This window comes from Ammodytes marinus, assembly GCF_949987685.1.
Source record: "Ammodytes marinus genome assembly, chromosome: 2".
Taxonomy (NCBI): domain Eukaryota; kingdom Metazoa; phylum Chordata; class Actinopteri; order Uranoscopiformes; family Ammodytidae; genus Ammodytes; species Ammodytes marinus.
Genome location: NC_137231.1, coordinates 24,003,695 through 24,020,587, shown reverse-complemented (window position 1 = coordinate 24,020,587; position 16,893 = coordinate 24,003,695). Strand labels below are relative to the sequence as shown.

Sequence of the window (16,893 nt, the reverse complement as noted above, 5' to 3'; positions counted from 1 at the left end):
ACAAAATGGCCTTCATGTTTACCATAGAAGCTTGATGGTAAACATGAGGTGGGGGGGTGTGTTTGCTGTCCTTGGTCCTATGTTTTGGAACAGTCTCACCTGGGATTAAGGTCGGCTATCTGGTGTTTTAAAGGTGCACTATACAGTTTCAGGGGAGGGAGATTTGTTTACAATTGCATAGCCTATAGTTTTAAAACATATTTTCTCTACATGTAATTCTTAGTATTGAATAATTATATCATCAAAAATTAAAACTTATTAGTAAACTAAATTATTTTGATGCACCTGGAAGTTCGAACCAAACGTATAACCTAAGACTTGAATATGATTCTTAAACCAAACTCTGGGCCCTGCTGCTGTAAAAAAAAAGTGAAACAGTAACTTGTCTGGCAGCTTTCTAACTTCAACAGTGTTCCAGGAATCACATTTTCCTGTGAGGAAAGTTTGTTTATACAGTTATGGGAATATACCACAGAAAATGGTTAATTTCTCTGACATCCAAAGTAAGATAGTGCTGAAGACCTTTGTTTTTCCAAAAAAAGTATTGATGAATTTGTATGTATTTTTTTTTAAAGTGACGCATTTGACTGTTGCTTTGTTTTTTGTAAAGTTGTTGAATGTTTTTGTCTTCTCCTTTAACATTTTTTTGTATATGTATTTGTAAAGCATGTTGTAGAACTAATCTAGGTTTTGAAAGATGCTATATCATTAAACTTTACTTATGTACTTACTAATTGCTCTGTTTTTTGTTCTTTTGTGTTACTATATATCAATCAAATAATTAATCAGCATGTAAAATCCATTGGCTACACTTTCTAGTCTACTGCATAGGGAATTGGAACCATGATCAGAATCAGAAATAGGCTACTTTATTAATCCATGGGGGGACATTTGGTTTCAGTACAGTTGATTCCATTTCAGAATATACTGTAAATGAAGTATGTATAAAGCTTAATATGTAGAATTATTTGCAACAATGACTACAATATCAGAATCAGAACCGGACTTATTGTCATGTACGGTCACACATACAAGGAATTTTCTGTGGTCAAATGGTGCAAACAATACAATTAACATAAATATAGAGAACATAAGTAAAAGCATGTCAAATAAGATATACAATTTACAATAAAATGTTATATGAGATAAAAATGTGCAACTGTCCATTTAAAAAAATAAGATCTGTACAATTGTGGGAAACGATGTGCAATGAAACACAGTGAAACTACATTTGAGATAACAACACCTATCTGTATCAATCATACTGTACAGTAAACAGCAATGTACAGCCAGTCTACTTTTAGAGGATGTATTAGTGTCTCCGCTCCGGTAGGGGGCAGCAGAGTACCGGGTGGACTCACACAGGCCGTGGTGACGAACGGAGGAGGCGCGCAAAGCGTCACCGACACAACAGCGCCACTTTTGAGCGGTCGTTCACATCATCAACAATAACAAACAGACCGTAGAAGTTGTCACACAGTGGTCGAGGAGGGCCAGGACTAACACTGTCACGACGGTAGAGCGTACATTTACATGTGGAAGGTATATTACATTTTTTAAACAGATTAAATGTGTCTTTATAATGCATGCAAGTGCAGCTAAATACGTGGCCGTCGTTGAGCCTAATGCCCGTTGCTAGGAGATTAGCTCGCTGACTAGCAACTCCCATTGACACCTATATGAATTAACATCAAATGGTGCAGGAATAAACAATGCACTGTATCTAGTAAACTAGCTTTTAAGTCACACATCGTTGACATTCAGGTGTGAAATCTTTTACGGGGGATAACTTTGTAGTAAAGGCTGAATTGTTCACCAAACAGTGACAGGTGATGTGTTTTCTCTACAGAGAGAGCTAATACAGGGTCCCTGCAGATCCTTCTGAAGTATTGTGAGGCATTGAATTAACAAATCCAAAAGTTCATCTTACTTTTTCACTGGACCAAAAAAAGTCATCATTGGTGCCGTTTTTTCAAGTTTTGGTTTCTACAAAATTGATCCTTATTTTCATTTTGAATGGCATTAAAAATATATCTCAAATCTAATTACTGGCCACTTCCCTATGTCCATTCAACTTTTTTGGTAAAAGATATAAGAATATAATATAATATAACCAGACAAACCTTTCATGTCAAATCAATGCCTGTGACCAGATGTGTCGACTTGCAAGGACCTAAAAATGCTGCACATTATTGATCACTTGTAATCACTAATCATTTTATGTATGACATTATGATCCACACATACCTAGAGGTGCAATCAAGAAAGGGCCGAAACGTTGTTTGTTTAAGTATGTACAAGTGATCCACTGTGTGTTTGACTTTGTTGAACAGCTTGGTTTCCAATTTGGGATCCTTTCCTTATCTGCAAATACATGTTTAAAAATGCTGAAAACGAGAATTGGACCAAATATATATATTTTCTTTTCAGGTCAAAGATGGTTCAAGACAGTGCTCGCATGCGGCGGCTGGGTGCACAGGACTTTATGGTGTACTATGACTTTACCTGTGCCAGACAGGAGTCAGTCCCTCTTCCTGCTGTCAAGATTAACCTTGACAGAGGGCTGCTGGACTTTAGTGGAGACAGGGTCAAACTACCAGACTGGCCACCCATTCTCAACTCTATCTGCATCAACAAACACCTGCACCACATTGCAATAAGTAGCACATACCAAGCTTGCCTGGGTTCCGGAGACACAGGTAAGGCAGACAATTATGCCCTCTGAATTACATGAGTTATTGAAACATGCACAGGATAAATTGAATTGGAAAATGTAATGACTTAAAAATGTTGCGTATGCATTTGAATCATTTTACCACCAATTTCAGATAGAAGGCACTTTAAGTCTAGCCTCAGGAGGAAGATTCCAGCCATTCGCTCTAAGGACATGACGTTTAAGTTGTGCAAGGCCCTTAGAGAGTGCCTGACCATCTCTCCAAACCTCAAGACACTTCAGCTTAATGGTCTTCCACTGAGAGAGAGAGACCTAATCACCTTGACAAAGGTAAAAACTACTCTATGTTTATTTTATACATTTATAATTTAGTAAAAAGTATACTTCTTAAGAGAGACTGGCATAGTATCAGAAACTCATTTGCATCTACTTCCCACTTTTTTCTTAACTCACTATTACGGAAGTAATTTCTGAGCTGCGAGTGTTGTGAAAAATCCCCACTTTAAAATATATCTTTTTGGATGTGTGTGACATATTGATCCTATAGCTGGTCTGTATAAGCAAGACACTTGGTAAATAACTAAAAACAATTAGCCTGCATTCTTCTCCAGGGTGTGGCAAAAAGTGTTTCCTTGGAAAATCTGTCTCTGGCTAACTGTCCAATTGCTGATGAAGGCTTGGAAGGTATGTATTTATATTATTATTATTATATTATATTCACAATATATATTTTTAAAGCCTTTACAAGATTGCTCTGTATGACAGCATGGCGTCTTTGTAACTGCCATTTACCTCTGTTTCAGTCATTTGCCAAAGTGTTAAGTATTCTACACACATCAAGACGGTAGATTTCACAGGATGTAATCTAACTTGGAGAGGGGCAGAGCATATGGCTAACATCATCAAGGTGTAGTATAGAAATAGTTTAATTTACTGGGCATACTATTTATTATGTGTTAAGGGCTCTTTCTGCTCTGGTGACTTAGAATAAATAATTCATTTTAAACCCAGACCCTTTTCCTATATTCAAAAATGACTTTTGTTCTTCTCTCAGCATCAGGGAATGCAGAGGCATGGTAACGCATGGGCAGAGTCTCTGAGATATCGCCAGCCACAGTTTGAGGGAATGGGAGGTCTCCGCCGTGTCACCCTGAACTGTAACACCTTGATTGGGGATCGGGGTGCTGCTGCTCTGGCACATGAACTGACCGAGGATCTCTGGGTTAAAGGTTAGTGAGGTGTGTGCATTTGAGAAATACAATCTGAGAAACAGAGCAAACTGTTTTTTCCTTCTTTATTTTTTTGTTGTTGATATTTTTGACTATTTGTAGGAATTTTGCTCAGGTTTTCTGTTGTCTGTTTTATGTGACTTGTTGAACAGCTGTGGACCTACAGAGGATTGGTCTCTCCAATGAAGGGGCTCGACGTTTACTGGAAGCCTTGAAAACAAATTCTGCTCTTTGTGTACTGGATATTCGTAGCAACCCTTTAGTTGGTAAGAAGCTGCATCAAACAAAGGCTCTGTCATGCTGCGTGATAAATTATTGGTTGGTTGTTGGTTCCATTAAACCCTTTTCTATTGTGAGTGTGGTAAACATTGCACCCTCTAGGTGCAGCTAGCCCATTGCACTGCAGTTTTATGGAGCTCTGTCCCCATTGCATACTGATTCTAGCCAAGTTTTAATGTGCAGTGCTTTTATATAAGCAAAATGCTATAATTGCGATATTACCCCTTAATTACTGTATACTGTAATTTCAGAAATGTCTTTGAAAACAAAAAACACAAATCTAATAAAATAAACCTTTTGACTTACTGTGTGTTTTTAATCCTCTACAGATAAGGTCCTAATTAAAACTGTTATAGAGAAAGTACTGATGAATGCTGACGGGCAGTCAACAGAGGTGAGTTTCTAGGAGCTAATATCATCATTGGAATTCTAAGAAAAAATTATTTAAATCATTTTTAATGAGTGGTGTATGTGCATGCATGCGTCATATCATTTACCATGCTGTATCTTGCTAATGCTGTACTGCAGTACTGCTGGATCAAGCCTTCTGCAACAGAGCCACTGAGAGCTTCTGGACCAAAGAGGCGAGCACTGCCCAGTACAGTCAGAGGAAAGGCTACATTTAGGATAGGTATGTGTATGCATTCATCTAGTTTATTACAATTTAAAATTAAACATAGGAACCTATCTGGGATTTCAATCATTTAAGGTCACTGTATCTCCAGTCAGGCAAAACATATTACTTGCTACAAATGTTTGCGTGGGATCACACAGTCAGAAATATCTTTGATCTATTTTCAGGTTCATGAAATGGTATTGACTAAAAAAAGTAAATTTTTCCATGCTGACTTTATTTGTCTTAGTGGCGGCTATTTTCAGCAAGTCCGTGATATTTCGGTATTCAAACATAATTGAAATACTAGTGTGAAAGTCTTCAGCCTGTGCAAAAACAAGCCCAACCTTCAGTGTGTGATCTCTTTGTATTTTCCTGAGATAGCATCTCATGCTCATATTGTCTCTTTCTGACTTCTCACCTTTTGGCATTTAAGTCATCTGGAGACATGGTAAGAACTGAAAAAATTGTCTTCCTGTTCTCCCTTTTACCAAAAGAAAGGTGAAAAATGCTCTGTAAGCGTTGCCAAACATGTTTTTAACATCAAGTCTACCTTTTATTTATACGACTAATTTGTGTAGAAAGTCGGCAGCTTTAAATACTGTTAGTTTTGAAACTCTGTAGTAAATATCAAAAGCAAAAGATGAAAGCTGCCATGCGGTGTCATAATTGTTCACTGAAATTGTCAACAGTCTTTATTCTCTTTTGCTTGTGATGTTTAGAACCTGCTTTTTTAGCTGTGAAGCACCTCATTGACACACACTATAACAACCCCTCATTGATGGTGTTTCCTGCATTAATTAACTAATGGTGAGAAAGGATGTACATTGAACTCTTTAGGGGCCTTTGCCCCAATGACCGTGTTAAATCTTAGCCCATTTTCTAAGGCTCCCAGTACAAATATTTGGCTTAAAGCTCTGTTTCAGATTTATTTTTTATTATTTTTTTTTTCACATGGAGCAGCGCAGCGTAAAGGAGCATCTTGTGCAGGTTGGAGTTCCAGCGTTGCTCAGACACAGAAGCCCTATTCTCCATCCAGTTATGTGCCTTGGCGTACTGCGCAACGAGCTGGACGCCAGAGGTGAGGAGATGTTTACTCTTAGTAGCTGTTAGTCTTAGTTGACTTTCAGTACCAAAGAAAACACTGTATTCCATTCATACACTCAAGACTATTTATTCATACAAAGCATTCATAAAACAAAATGATCATATCAGAAAATTTTGTTTGGGCTTGGTTAGGTGTCTGTTTGAAAGGTATTGGAAATGTTGATGTACAGGTTTTTTTTAATGCATTTATCTCTTAAATGAATTCCTCGTCAAGCAACCATGATAGAGCATACTGAATTTTACGTAAAATAATGACACCTCATATTTACAAAACTGTTATCAGTGAATTAAAGACTAATAACATGTTGGATGTCTTTGTCGCAGTGGTATGCCGCCTGGAGTGAGTGTGATAAACCAAAGCTTTCAGGTGAGTTGTACAGTATGTCTCAAGTATGGGTTGGATTACACTTAAATAATTTTACTGTATCTTCCATCAACTTTCTTCTGTTTAAAATAAAATAAAACCCTGTCAAAAACAGTCCGGTTGTGCTTCTTCATGTGTTTTAAATTAGGGTGCAGCTACTGTGAAGGTTACCATGGAGTCTGATTCGGAAGGTGATGAGGAAGTGGTGGTGGAAGTGGAGCAGAGACCATCTTCTCTCAGTCTCCAGGACAGGATGACTGGACGGCAGCTTGATCATATGCAGGTAGGTCATAACAGGCTATTTCCCCAAACTGCAACTTTTTCTGTTTTGTACACTAGACGCTGAAGGTTTTTGCTCTATATCAGTTTACCTGGGAAACACTCTATGCTGTGTCTGTGTGTGTGTGTGTGTCTGTCTGTCTGTCTGTCTGTCTGTCTGTCTGTCTGTCTGTTCATTCATATGCATGGCCTGCAGATGGAGCTAAAAGAGTGTCGTCTGAGGCTGGCAGAGGAGCGCAGAGCCAGACTGAAAGCTGAGTCGAGGCTCATGGAGGTAATGATAATGTCAAAAATACTTACATAAGATTTATTTTTTTACTTCTGTATTCCTAACCGGTCACCTCTCTGTGCAGCAGAATTCCACTAACAGTATAACACTTGATAGTCGGTATTGAAGCCATATTGAAGTAGGCTTGAGATGATTATGGAGGTTATATCTCCAAATGAAATGTTTTTAAGTCTAAAATCGGGTGTATGCTTTTTTGATAGTAGGTGAAATTGGTGACTTAACTCAGTTGTGTAATGTCTCAAATCCAACAGAGTCACACATATATTCATTTACATGGTTTTGTTGAAGAGAGCTGGTTTCAATATGCCCTTTTTTCTGATTTCTTTTCAGTTTGAGTTGGAGAATGCTCGTCTTCGTGACAACAACCTCTCCCTGTCTGAGGCACTTGCAGCCTCTGGCTCTGCATCAGCACCACCACATGCCTTCAGTACTGCTCTGGAAGATGAGGAAGTCCTCGAGAGCATTGAGAGTTCATTCACCAAGTTCCATGCTTTCCTGGATCTCCTCAAGGATGCTGGGTAGGTTTTTCGGTAAACCAGACAGTACAACGTTTGTCTTTCACTTGGACTGTGCCAATAGGGGGTTATACAAACGTCTTTGTTTAAATACAGAACGTTCAGTTTCGTTATGTCTCTCACTGGTCATTCCAGGATTTTTCCGTTATTTGTTGAAGTCGTGTTGCCCTTTACTACCTTTGCCTGGTACTATCTCTTACACACCCTTGGTCAAGTTTCATTCTCACATCAAGTTCCCATCAAGAGTAGATTGGGTTAAAATTAACTAATGATTCCCCTTGTCATATCTTTATTTGTTCTCTTTAGATTTCGGTGTATTCAATTTAGGACCACACTAACAATTTTTATCGTTATTATCAAATTTAGTGTTTCAGTTCAAATTAACGTAAGCGCTGAAGATGCTTACTTAAAATAGCTTATTATGTCACCCAGCAGTATGTGATTTACAATCACAGGGCTTTTTTGCATAAGATTTTTTTTAGGATGTATTACAAATGTGACTCCAAATAGCTCTACCTAAACTCCCACTTTAAAACCATAGAAAGTTGTTTGAAGTAAACAAGCACAGACAAACCAAGTATGGAAGTTGTATGGATGCCACATGAGGCAAAGCAAAAGTAATTAAGAGTTAAACATTTAGAAAGATATTTAAATTTTTCAGGAGTTGGCCAAACCAGAACTAAAACACAAAGGTCTAGTCATTGATCCTACGGGTCCTTGTAATCCAACCAATCCTAATGTGTTTGAATGTCCATTGGGTCATTTAATATGAGGACAAAAAGGCCTGGAAAGTCCTAGAATTTGATCTTTTAGAAGGTTTGGCAACCGTGACTAGTGGACTTTTTAACATGGATATTTTACTCAACTGCAATAGGATACCTATGATACCCATGTTAACCTTAACCCGATATTAATGTCATTCAAGGTTGTTTTTTTTAAGCTGTTTGTTTTCTATCAACCTCTCTTGTGGACAAACTTTGGCCTCATGCATCTATAATATTTGTTAATTAACTACTTGATTTATCTAATTTATTAGATGGCTTAGTAGCAGTTTTTAAAGTACCACTGAGTGATATAGAAAGGGTTAATCTCCAGAAGAGCATCTGATATCGATGCGTCATAGAGTTACTCATGTATGGATAAACCAAATCATGTTTTGTTGTTGATGTCCATTAGACTGGACCGTGTGATAGTTAGAAGTCAGAGTGGAACAATTAATTATTCTTAGACCATTCGTTCTATAATCATAGGATGGAATGGGTACCATATCATGTGACTGAAGGTAGGATGGCAAAATGTCTTTCCTAAAATGTTGGTCTATTTCTTATAAATGTATTTTTTATTGTAGTTATGGTGTGACAGTTCAGTTTCGTTCTGAGAAGCCCTTTGACATCACATGGTGGGTTGCCGAATTTGGAAACTTGGCACTGTGAACAAAAGGGACTTTCATTCTGTGTGTTCTTTTTTAATGCATTTCTTTTACTTTTAGTTTTGTTCTGAATTTGACTATTTTTTTCGTTTACCTTGAGTCATACTCAAAGGACATTAATGGATGCCAAATAGTTTTTACGACTCGTAAGGTGCACAAGGTGGGGACCGAAATCCCCCCAGTATTATCCTCAAACATGGAATGTCTACAACATCAACTGAATTTACTTTAAACAGCTCTATTTGCTGAGTTTTGTACATTGACACATTATCACTCTATCAATCACTTTTGTCTTAGTCATTCCTCATCATAACAACTATTTTATCCTTTAAACCAGTAAAAAGTATCAAACGCAACAGCAATTATTTACTTAACATCACTTTCTTTTTTTTCTCTCCAATCTTACCTTGTGCTGACAACTTTTTGAAGACATGTTAAATATGTGGGTGTGATTTAGAAAATCCCTGCGTAAGTAAAATATTGCTTTATAATAGTGCAATATTACAGTTTGAGCAAGCCATTAGCATCGTATCGTGTCTACACTACACACGAAGATGATTGTTGCTATGGATGCCATTTAGTGCTTTTACCATTGCATCTAATACCAATCAATTACTATTATCTATAATTCAAGTAATAAATCTTTATGTATGCGGCCTCTTTTAATAATATTTGCTTAATCGAGCATACAAGTCATTATGTCTGAATGTAATGCATGTCTCAACTCAAGACCTTCAATTTGAATGAATTTAATCTTTTTTCAATTTTATTTTGTAGCCTCGGTCAGCTGGCTTCAATGGCTGGAATAGATAGGTCAGATTTCAACCCTTCAGGACGACCTCAGCTCTCCTCTACAATGGAGCCACCTTTTGTTGATGCAGCATCACTAATCAGAGGGGATTATCAGGATGTTCCTCTTTTGGTAAGGACATGCAAAGCAATGTATGTGGAAATGTTTGCCGATATGCGCAATGTGAAACCTGAGTGTTGTACCGCCACTGAGCGTTTCAGTTTCAAGTTGATGTGAAGTCTCAGGGTGTATTTTTAAAACCCCAGGACCGGAGAGTACTTGAATACTTCACAATATAATTATCTTAATGCCACTATTGCATTTTGGTTGAAGGATGAATTGTTAAACAGCACCACAGACTTGCCTTGGCTCTGAAGTAATTCAAACCCCTACATAACATAACACTGCTGAACCGTATCGGGTGAAAACTGTCCGTTTTGTCTCCATCTTCCTCCTCAAACCTTCACATTTGCGTTTTTAGGTAGACAGAGTACTGCCTGCTCCCTGTGGTAGAGCGGCTGACCCTCCCAGCCCTCCCAGGTCTCCAGCATCTTTCAGGGAAGACGTGCCACTAGATGAGACCTTCACTCAGGCCTCTGGACCGGCAGTAGACCATGGAGCAGGTGGAGAAAACGCACCAGAGAAACATATAAAGCCTGATGATACCCAGCAGGACGCAGGTTCTGACCACAGCTTTCGTAGCCAAAAATCCTTCGATAGGGTTTCCTTTGGTCAAACCTTTCAGACTCAACCAAGCCACACCAAGAGCAACAGCAACAGCAACTCTCACCGAAGCAACAGTTCCCATGGATACAGCTTCAAAAATAGCTACAAGTACAGTCATCCCCATTCCCATAGCAACGGGTCCCATGACGGATTGTCTGGACGTTCGAGTGCGAGTGACATTATGAGCGAGCAGGCAGAGTCTGTGAGGTCAGTAGAGTGGAGGGACAGGGCACAGGGAAGGCGAGTGACTGTAGGTCGCTCAGGTTCAGAAGGGTCAGAGGGGAAAGCCTATCCTGGGAGGGAGACTCTGGAGCAGATCAGGTCTCTGGGCCTTCTGGGAGGCCAGTCGGATCATGAATCCTTCTAGAGCAGCTGACCCGGAGAAATATGAAAAGCTCTCGGTGCTTGTTCACAGGGCTGTCTGCTTAAAATGTTTTCTGTTGCTTTTTTATACATATACAGGTGAAACTCGAAAAATTTGAATATCGTGCAAAAGTTCATTTGTTTCAGTCATTCAACCTAAATGGTGAAACTAATATATTATATAGACTCATTACATTCAAAGTGAGATATTTCAAGCCTTTATTTGTTATAATTGTGATTATTATGGTTTACAGCTTGTGAAAACCCCAAATTCAAAATCTCAGAAAATTAGAATATTACATAAAATCAATAAAAAAAGGTTTTTAAATACAAAAATGTCGGCCTTCTAGAAAGTATAATCATGCATATGTACTAAGTACTTGGTTTGGGCCCCTTTTGCACGAATTATTGCCTAAATGCGGCGTGGCATGGATGCTATCAGCCTGTGGCACTGCTGAGGTGTTATGGAAGCCCAGGTTGCTTTGATAGAGGCCTTCAGCTCGTCTGTAGTGTTGGGTCTGGTGTGTCTCATCTGCCTCTTGACAATACTCCATAGTTTCTCTATTGGGTTCAGGTCAGGAGAGTTGTCTGGCCAATCAACACAGTAATACCATGGTCAGTCAACCAGTTACCAGTGGCTTATGGTACTGTGGGCAGGTGCAAAGTCTAGCTGGAAATGGAAATTGTCATCACCATAAAGCTTGTCAAAAGACAGAGGCATGAAGTGCTCTAAAATCTCTTGGTAGACAGCTGTGGTGACTTTGGACTTGATAACACAGTGGACCAACACCAAGCTTTATGGTGATGACAATTTCCATTTTCAGCTAGACTTGGCACCTGCCCACAGTACCATAAGCCACTGGTAACTGGTTGACTGACCATGGTATTACTGTGCATGAATGGCCAGACAACTCTCCTGACCTGAACTCCATAGAGAAACTATGGACTATTGTCAAGAGGAAGATGATACACACCAGACCCAACAATACAGAGGAGCTGAAGGCCACTATCAAAGCAACCTGGGCTTCCATAACACCTCAGCAGTGCCACAGACTGATAGCATCCATGCCACACCGCATTGAGGCAAGAATTCATGCAAAAGGGGCCCAAACCAAGTACTTAGTACATATGCATGATTATACTTTCTAGAGGGCCGACATTTCTGTATTTAAAAACCTTTTTTTTAATGATTTGATGTAATATTCTAATTTTCTGAGATTTTGAATTTGGGGTTTTTATAAACTGTAAGTCATAATAATCACAATTATAACAAATAAAGGCTTCACATATCTCACTTTGCATGTAATGAGTCTGTATAAGATATTATTTTCACCTTTAAAGTTGAATTACTGAAATAAATGAACTTTTGCACGATATTCTAATTTTTCGAGTTTCACCTGTAGGGGAAGGTGGGGTGATTTGTGCATTTTGGAAGTTGCAAAACCCCTTGTTTCTAGAAAACCGTGGAAGAAATTGGAAATGTGACCACATATTTAAGAAGAGCCATCCATTTGACTCATCCTGTAAAGAAGGGAGACACAAGGAATAAGATATAAGCACATTTAAGCTCAAAAAACTGTGTTTTGCCTTTCAAAGTAAAATTTCCATGATCAAGGTTTTTTGATTATTGTGTCTGAACAATTATAGACACGTTTGAAAACATTTGACACATGTTTTAGTGCTTTGGTATGCTACACTTTGAGTCTATATAGTTAGCACAATGTCAAACCTAAATTGCTGCATCATGCCTATTATCCAAAATTCTGGGGATGGGGTGATTTGTGCGCAAGGGCCTGGGTGAGTTATAAGTAAGTAAGTAAGTAAAATGTATTTATAAAAGCACATTTATGACAGTTTGCACTGTCCAAAGTGCTGTACATAGTGCATTCAGTAGGTAAACAATGAAGGTAAAATAACAATAACCAAAATAAAAGACGTAAAGCCCATACATCCACATAAACACAGATAGTAGTGCAGAGGTAAGTAAGTAGTGCAGAGGTTAATGGGGAGGAAACACCAGGGTGTACATTGGTGTTTTGAGCCTTGATTTAAAGGCAGAAATGTAGGGGGAATCACATTTGTCAGGTGGCAGTTGGTTCCACAAGCACGGAGCAACTAGTGCAAAGTACATTTCTGAGAGTTGTGCCAGTGGCATGGCTGTATACGCTGGTCACCAAAAGAAAGTGATTGTCTACAGTAGCTCAGAAGAGAGTGACATCTCAATTCCACTTAACGACACCACTGATGAGAGTTCAGATGGCCAGAAAGATGATGATGGTGACTTTGTCATTGTGACACAATGACGCACAAATCACCCCACTACGTGGGGTGATTTGTGCGACAAGACAACTTTTTTTCCGAAAGCTATATTTCTTAAACAGTTTATTCCAGATCCAAAGTTTTTATTGCCAGGGATGCACAACATCCTGAAATATATGTACATATTTGAGTTGGAGACATAACTGTCAAGGCCTCACTTTAAAATCACTTTGAGTAAAAAGTTGCACAAATCACCCCACCTTCCCCTATATATATTTTTTTTTTTAAGATATTTTTTTTGCATTTTTATGCTTTATTGATAGTGTAGAGACAGAGTTGAAATGGGGCAGAGAGGGGAGTGACATGCAGAGAACGACCGCGGGCTGGAATCGAACCCGGGTCCGCTGCTGGCCGAGGCCCATGGGGGGGACGCCCTACCAACTGAGCTAAGGGCGCCCCATACATCTTTTTAAAAGTCTTAATGTATCTGTATACCTTTTTGGAAGATGAAGCATCATTCTTACATCTTCAAATTCATTAATTTCTTCTTAGAGCTTAACAAGTAAATGAAACATCTTGTTGCATTCAAGCCAAAGCAGAATTTCAGTTAAAGTTCCTATAAGAGGAACATATTAGTTACTGTGAAGAAAAAAAAAGCAATTCAGTGTGTTTATTTTTGTATTTACACTTTGCACTGTTTTTGTAAAGAGTTCATTCAGTATAGTTGGTATTTTAGGTTTAGGTTCAAGCTAACCCCAGCTGAATCAAGTCCCTATTCAAGTCTCCAAATCAAGTTCCTCCCAATGTGATCCTGTTTCGCATGAGAACGCATCAAACCTCAGAGGTAAATAAAAAATGTTTTAAATGTAAATGCAGATGTAGAGATGTTTGATAGATATTTAATGTGTACTAATTTCGATTCTGAATTGTCCCTTTTTATAAAACATTTTACAATGTGGAGCTCCTGTAAGGATATTTTGCACTACTCTTAAATGTATGTTTTTTAATAAACATGACAGTTTAAAAATGGGGTTCCGAGCCTCTTAATTCCAAATTGTCACTTCCACTATTGACCTGTACATTTCACATTTCATGAGCCCTGCATTGGGCCTGCTTATGCCATAAATGCATGCAGTATTGAGAACTAATGTTTTTTTTTTTATATATATATTTTTGGCATTTTTATGCTTTATTGATAGTGTAGAGACTGAGTTGAAATGGGGCAGAGAGGGGAGTGACATGCAGAGAACGACCGCAGGCTGGAATCAAACCCGGGTCCGCTGCTGGCCGAGGCCCATGGTAGGGACACCCTACCAACTGAGCTAAGGGCGCCCCCTAGAACTAATGCTTATTAAATTAATAAAAATCAATATGCCTTGACATGATGTGTTATACGAATATGCAGCCTGTCCATGGGTGCAATTGTGCCAGAAAATATTTTGGTCTACCAGCTTTCTAGATGAAGAAACCTTTTGTGTAAGTGTAAGCTCCCTTAGCAGCACCAAAACCTGTTTACTCAGTTGAATTGTTTATGGTTTATCTTGGTGCTGTATCCAGATCTCTCAAGGTAATGGGCCTAAATTATCATTTTTGTGGGTTACAGGAGGACATGGTGTTCTGTACACCAGGAAAAGGGCCAAAAGTACAGCTCTCCAAAGTTGACACGGAGAGGAAAAGGGTTTCATTTGTGATGTCTTTGAAGTGCCATTTGATTTTTAAGATTTTTTTTGTTTGTTAAGAATGTGCTCAGAGACTTCTTATTTAGAATGCTGTCATTTGGCACATCAATATTTTGATTCGCTTCTGTTTTTGTGTAGTTTATGTTCAACTGCCAGTAACATTAGAAAATGATTTGGACTGTAAAGCCTGCTTGATACAGTTAGCTGTTATATGCTCACTTGAGTTTATATCATTCGGAATCAGACTGTGTTGTTGTCCAGGGACAATATGTGAAGGCTGTCTCGTGATGTCCGAGGACAAACTATGTAACAATTTCACGGTTCAGGAACAGTTTCTCGAGTAAGCTACTGTAGCTCTACTTGTGTTCAGTTGAAGCAGTATTCCTTTTGCAAAAAGCAGGTAAAGCTACTGTTCACCTTTTCCAACGTCATGGTCAGTCCCAATGTTTTTGTTTTATGCATTCAATTTAAGTGGGACTGTGCAGTGCAACTATGGAATGAAAAATATATTAGTGCTCTCTTCCTCCTACAAATGAAACGTTGAATTCACAAAGAAGAAACAGACAGACCATTGCTCAATTCACTTACACTCTGGGATATTGCTTCTACAAGTTTGCTTGGTCTGGTATGACAACTAGCTTATGGTGACTTATCTTAGCAAACTTCCCATTGAAGTCTGTTAGTTTGAGCAATTACCAGTTAGAAGATGTAAAATGAACAAGATATAGAATCAGAGTGAAAGTGAAATTAACTTGAGAGTTCTGGAAAGGAGCAAGACTGCAGCTGGTTTACGGAAAGATAATAAAGAAGCCGAATTCATTTAAATGTTGCAAACAGGGTGTGACACTTGATATTTCCCAAGGTTCTGTAGAACAGGGCGTTAGGGAGATATTGTGATTTTGACCTTTGTGTTAGTAATGAATATCAAGGCCAGTTTGTAGTTGGTCAGTTCAGTGTTGGTTTGTTTTTAGGAGTAATCTAACCCTTTAATCTTAAGTTTGGATTGATTCACCATTGAAAACACACACATACACACCCCAATGGAAATATATGAAAAATCAAAAATAAATTATGTATAAAAATTTGAAATATGTAGTTAATAATAATATGAATTGAAATACTAGAAGATCCTGAATGTGCAGAGCAAGGGCTTTATCTCTGACGTAACAATGTTTTGTCATGCCACACAGTGATGATAGCACAACTATGCACCGTTCGCTCTATGAATGAGTGTAGTGCTATCAATGTACTGAGGCCCCTTGGATAAGTAAATTTATCAAAGCTCATCCGCCTCTATCGGTATATTAGAAGATTCTACAACGCTGTCTATAATTGTTATCATCACAGGACACTATGCCAGACTCTACTTTGTACTTTCAATTTTAGCACTGCCAGAACAAAGAAGAGGTTGGGTGGAAACGGTGGGAAAATTGCTACTATGGTTTATGATCTCCATTACGAGATATAGTTGCTCCACTGATAATGGAGACTTCTACAGCTAGGCCAACAGAGGACAGCGGGTTACTGGTGAGGAGAAAGTAACAAAGAGAATTTAAAAAAAAAATGCTTGTGGAGACACCGCTTAAATAGCAAAAGATACACTACATGAAAACTGACACTTCCAAATATTTCATTGAAACAAAATCTATGTAGCTTCTTCCATCTGGCCCAAGGTCATCCCACTGGGAAAATTACATGCATTCTGCTTTGTTTTTTTTTCAGTGACAGTTAGTGCATTCAAACTCCATATTAACAACAGGTAGACTGAAGAACCTTCACATGGAAAATAACACAAAAACTGCAACTTGCAATGGGTGAGTTATATTAGTAGTACGTAGTAGAGGCCTGAACTGACAACATCTGCTCAGAGTGTCTGTCCAATCTATTGGAGCACCAAAGGACGCAGGTGTTGAAACATTAAAGGAATACTTCACCCATACGGAACTGGCGTTCTATCATTATAAAATCACTATTATAATATAATGAATTAGGTTTTTCTTCCCTCAGTCTTCCCTTTAATCCTAACCTAACCCTAAAAAACCCTAAAAACCCTAACAATTTAGGGTTAGACAGTGAGACCATAAAACACTCTTTCTGCCTTTTCTCAGGCTAGGATGAACCAATTTCAATTTGTTTTGCACATTTATACTAAATGGGATCTCAGAGTTCAATACACCTTCATATTCCCACCGGTGAAGTAGGTTTTTAAGGATCAATAATCAACTTGTGTTAATTGACAACCACAAAAACAAATAAGTTGTTAAATGCAGCCAAACACAAGGTTAGCAATGTCAGCCA

The 16,893-nt window shown here is 38.4% G+C and overlaps 1 protein-coding gene across 1 annotated transcript; it reads left to right on the top strand.

Moving 5' to 3' along the window:
- The first annotated feature begins 1,411 nt into the window (after nucleotides 1–1,411).
- Nucleotides 1,412–10,868, top strand: cep78 (centrosomal protein 78). The gene is made up of 16 exons (XM_080035385.1): nucleotides 1,412–1,542; nucleotides 2,431–2,699; nucleotides 2,829–3,004; nucleotides 3,286–3,358; nucleotides 3,478–3,581; nucleotides 3,729–3,903; nucleotides 4,056–4,169; nucleotides 4,512–4,576; nucleotides 4,711–4,813; nucleotides 5,759–5,876; nucleotides 6,227–6,269; nucleotides 6,415–6,549; nucleotides 6,742–6,819; nucleotides 7,165–7,352; nucleotides 9,556–9,700; nucleotides 10,050–10,868. The coding sequence occupies exons 2-16, from the start codon at nucleotides 2,438–2,440 to the stop codon at nucleotides 10,659–10,661; spliced, it is 2,391 nt and encodes a 796-aa protein (XP_079891511.1). The 5' UTR covers nucleotides 1,412–1,542; nucleotides 2,431–2,437; the 3' UTR covers nucleotides 10,662–10,868.
- The last annotated feature ends 6,025 nt before the right edge of the window (nucleotides 10,869–16,893 follow it).

Coding starts and splice junctions, on each gene's coding strand:
- cep78 (XM_080035385.1), top strand. CDS start 2,438: ATGGTTCAAGACAGTGCTCGCATGCGGCGGCTGGGTGCACAGGACTTT. Junction 2,700..2,828: donor CCTGGGTTCCGGAGACACAG/GTAAGGCAGACA, acceptor CACCAATTTCAG/ATAGAAGGCACTTTAAGTCT. Junction 4,577..4,710: donor CTGACGGGCAGTCAACAGAG/GTGAGTTTCTAG, acceptor GCTGTACTGCAG/TACTGCTGGATCAAGCCTTC.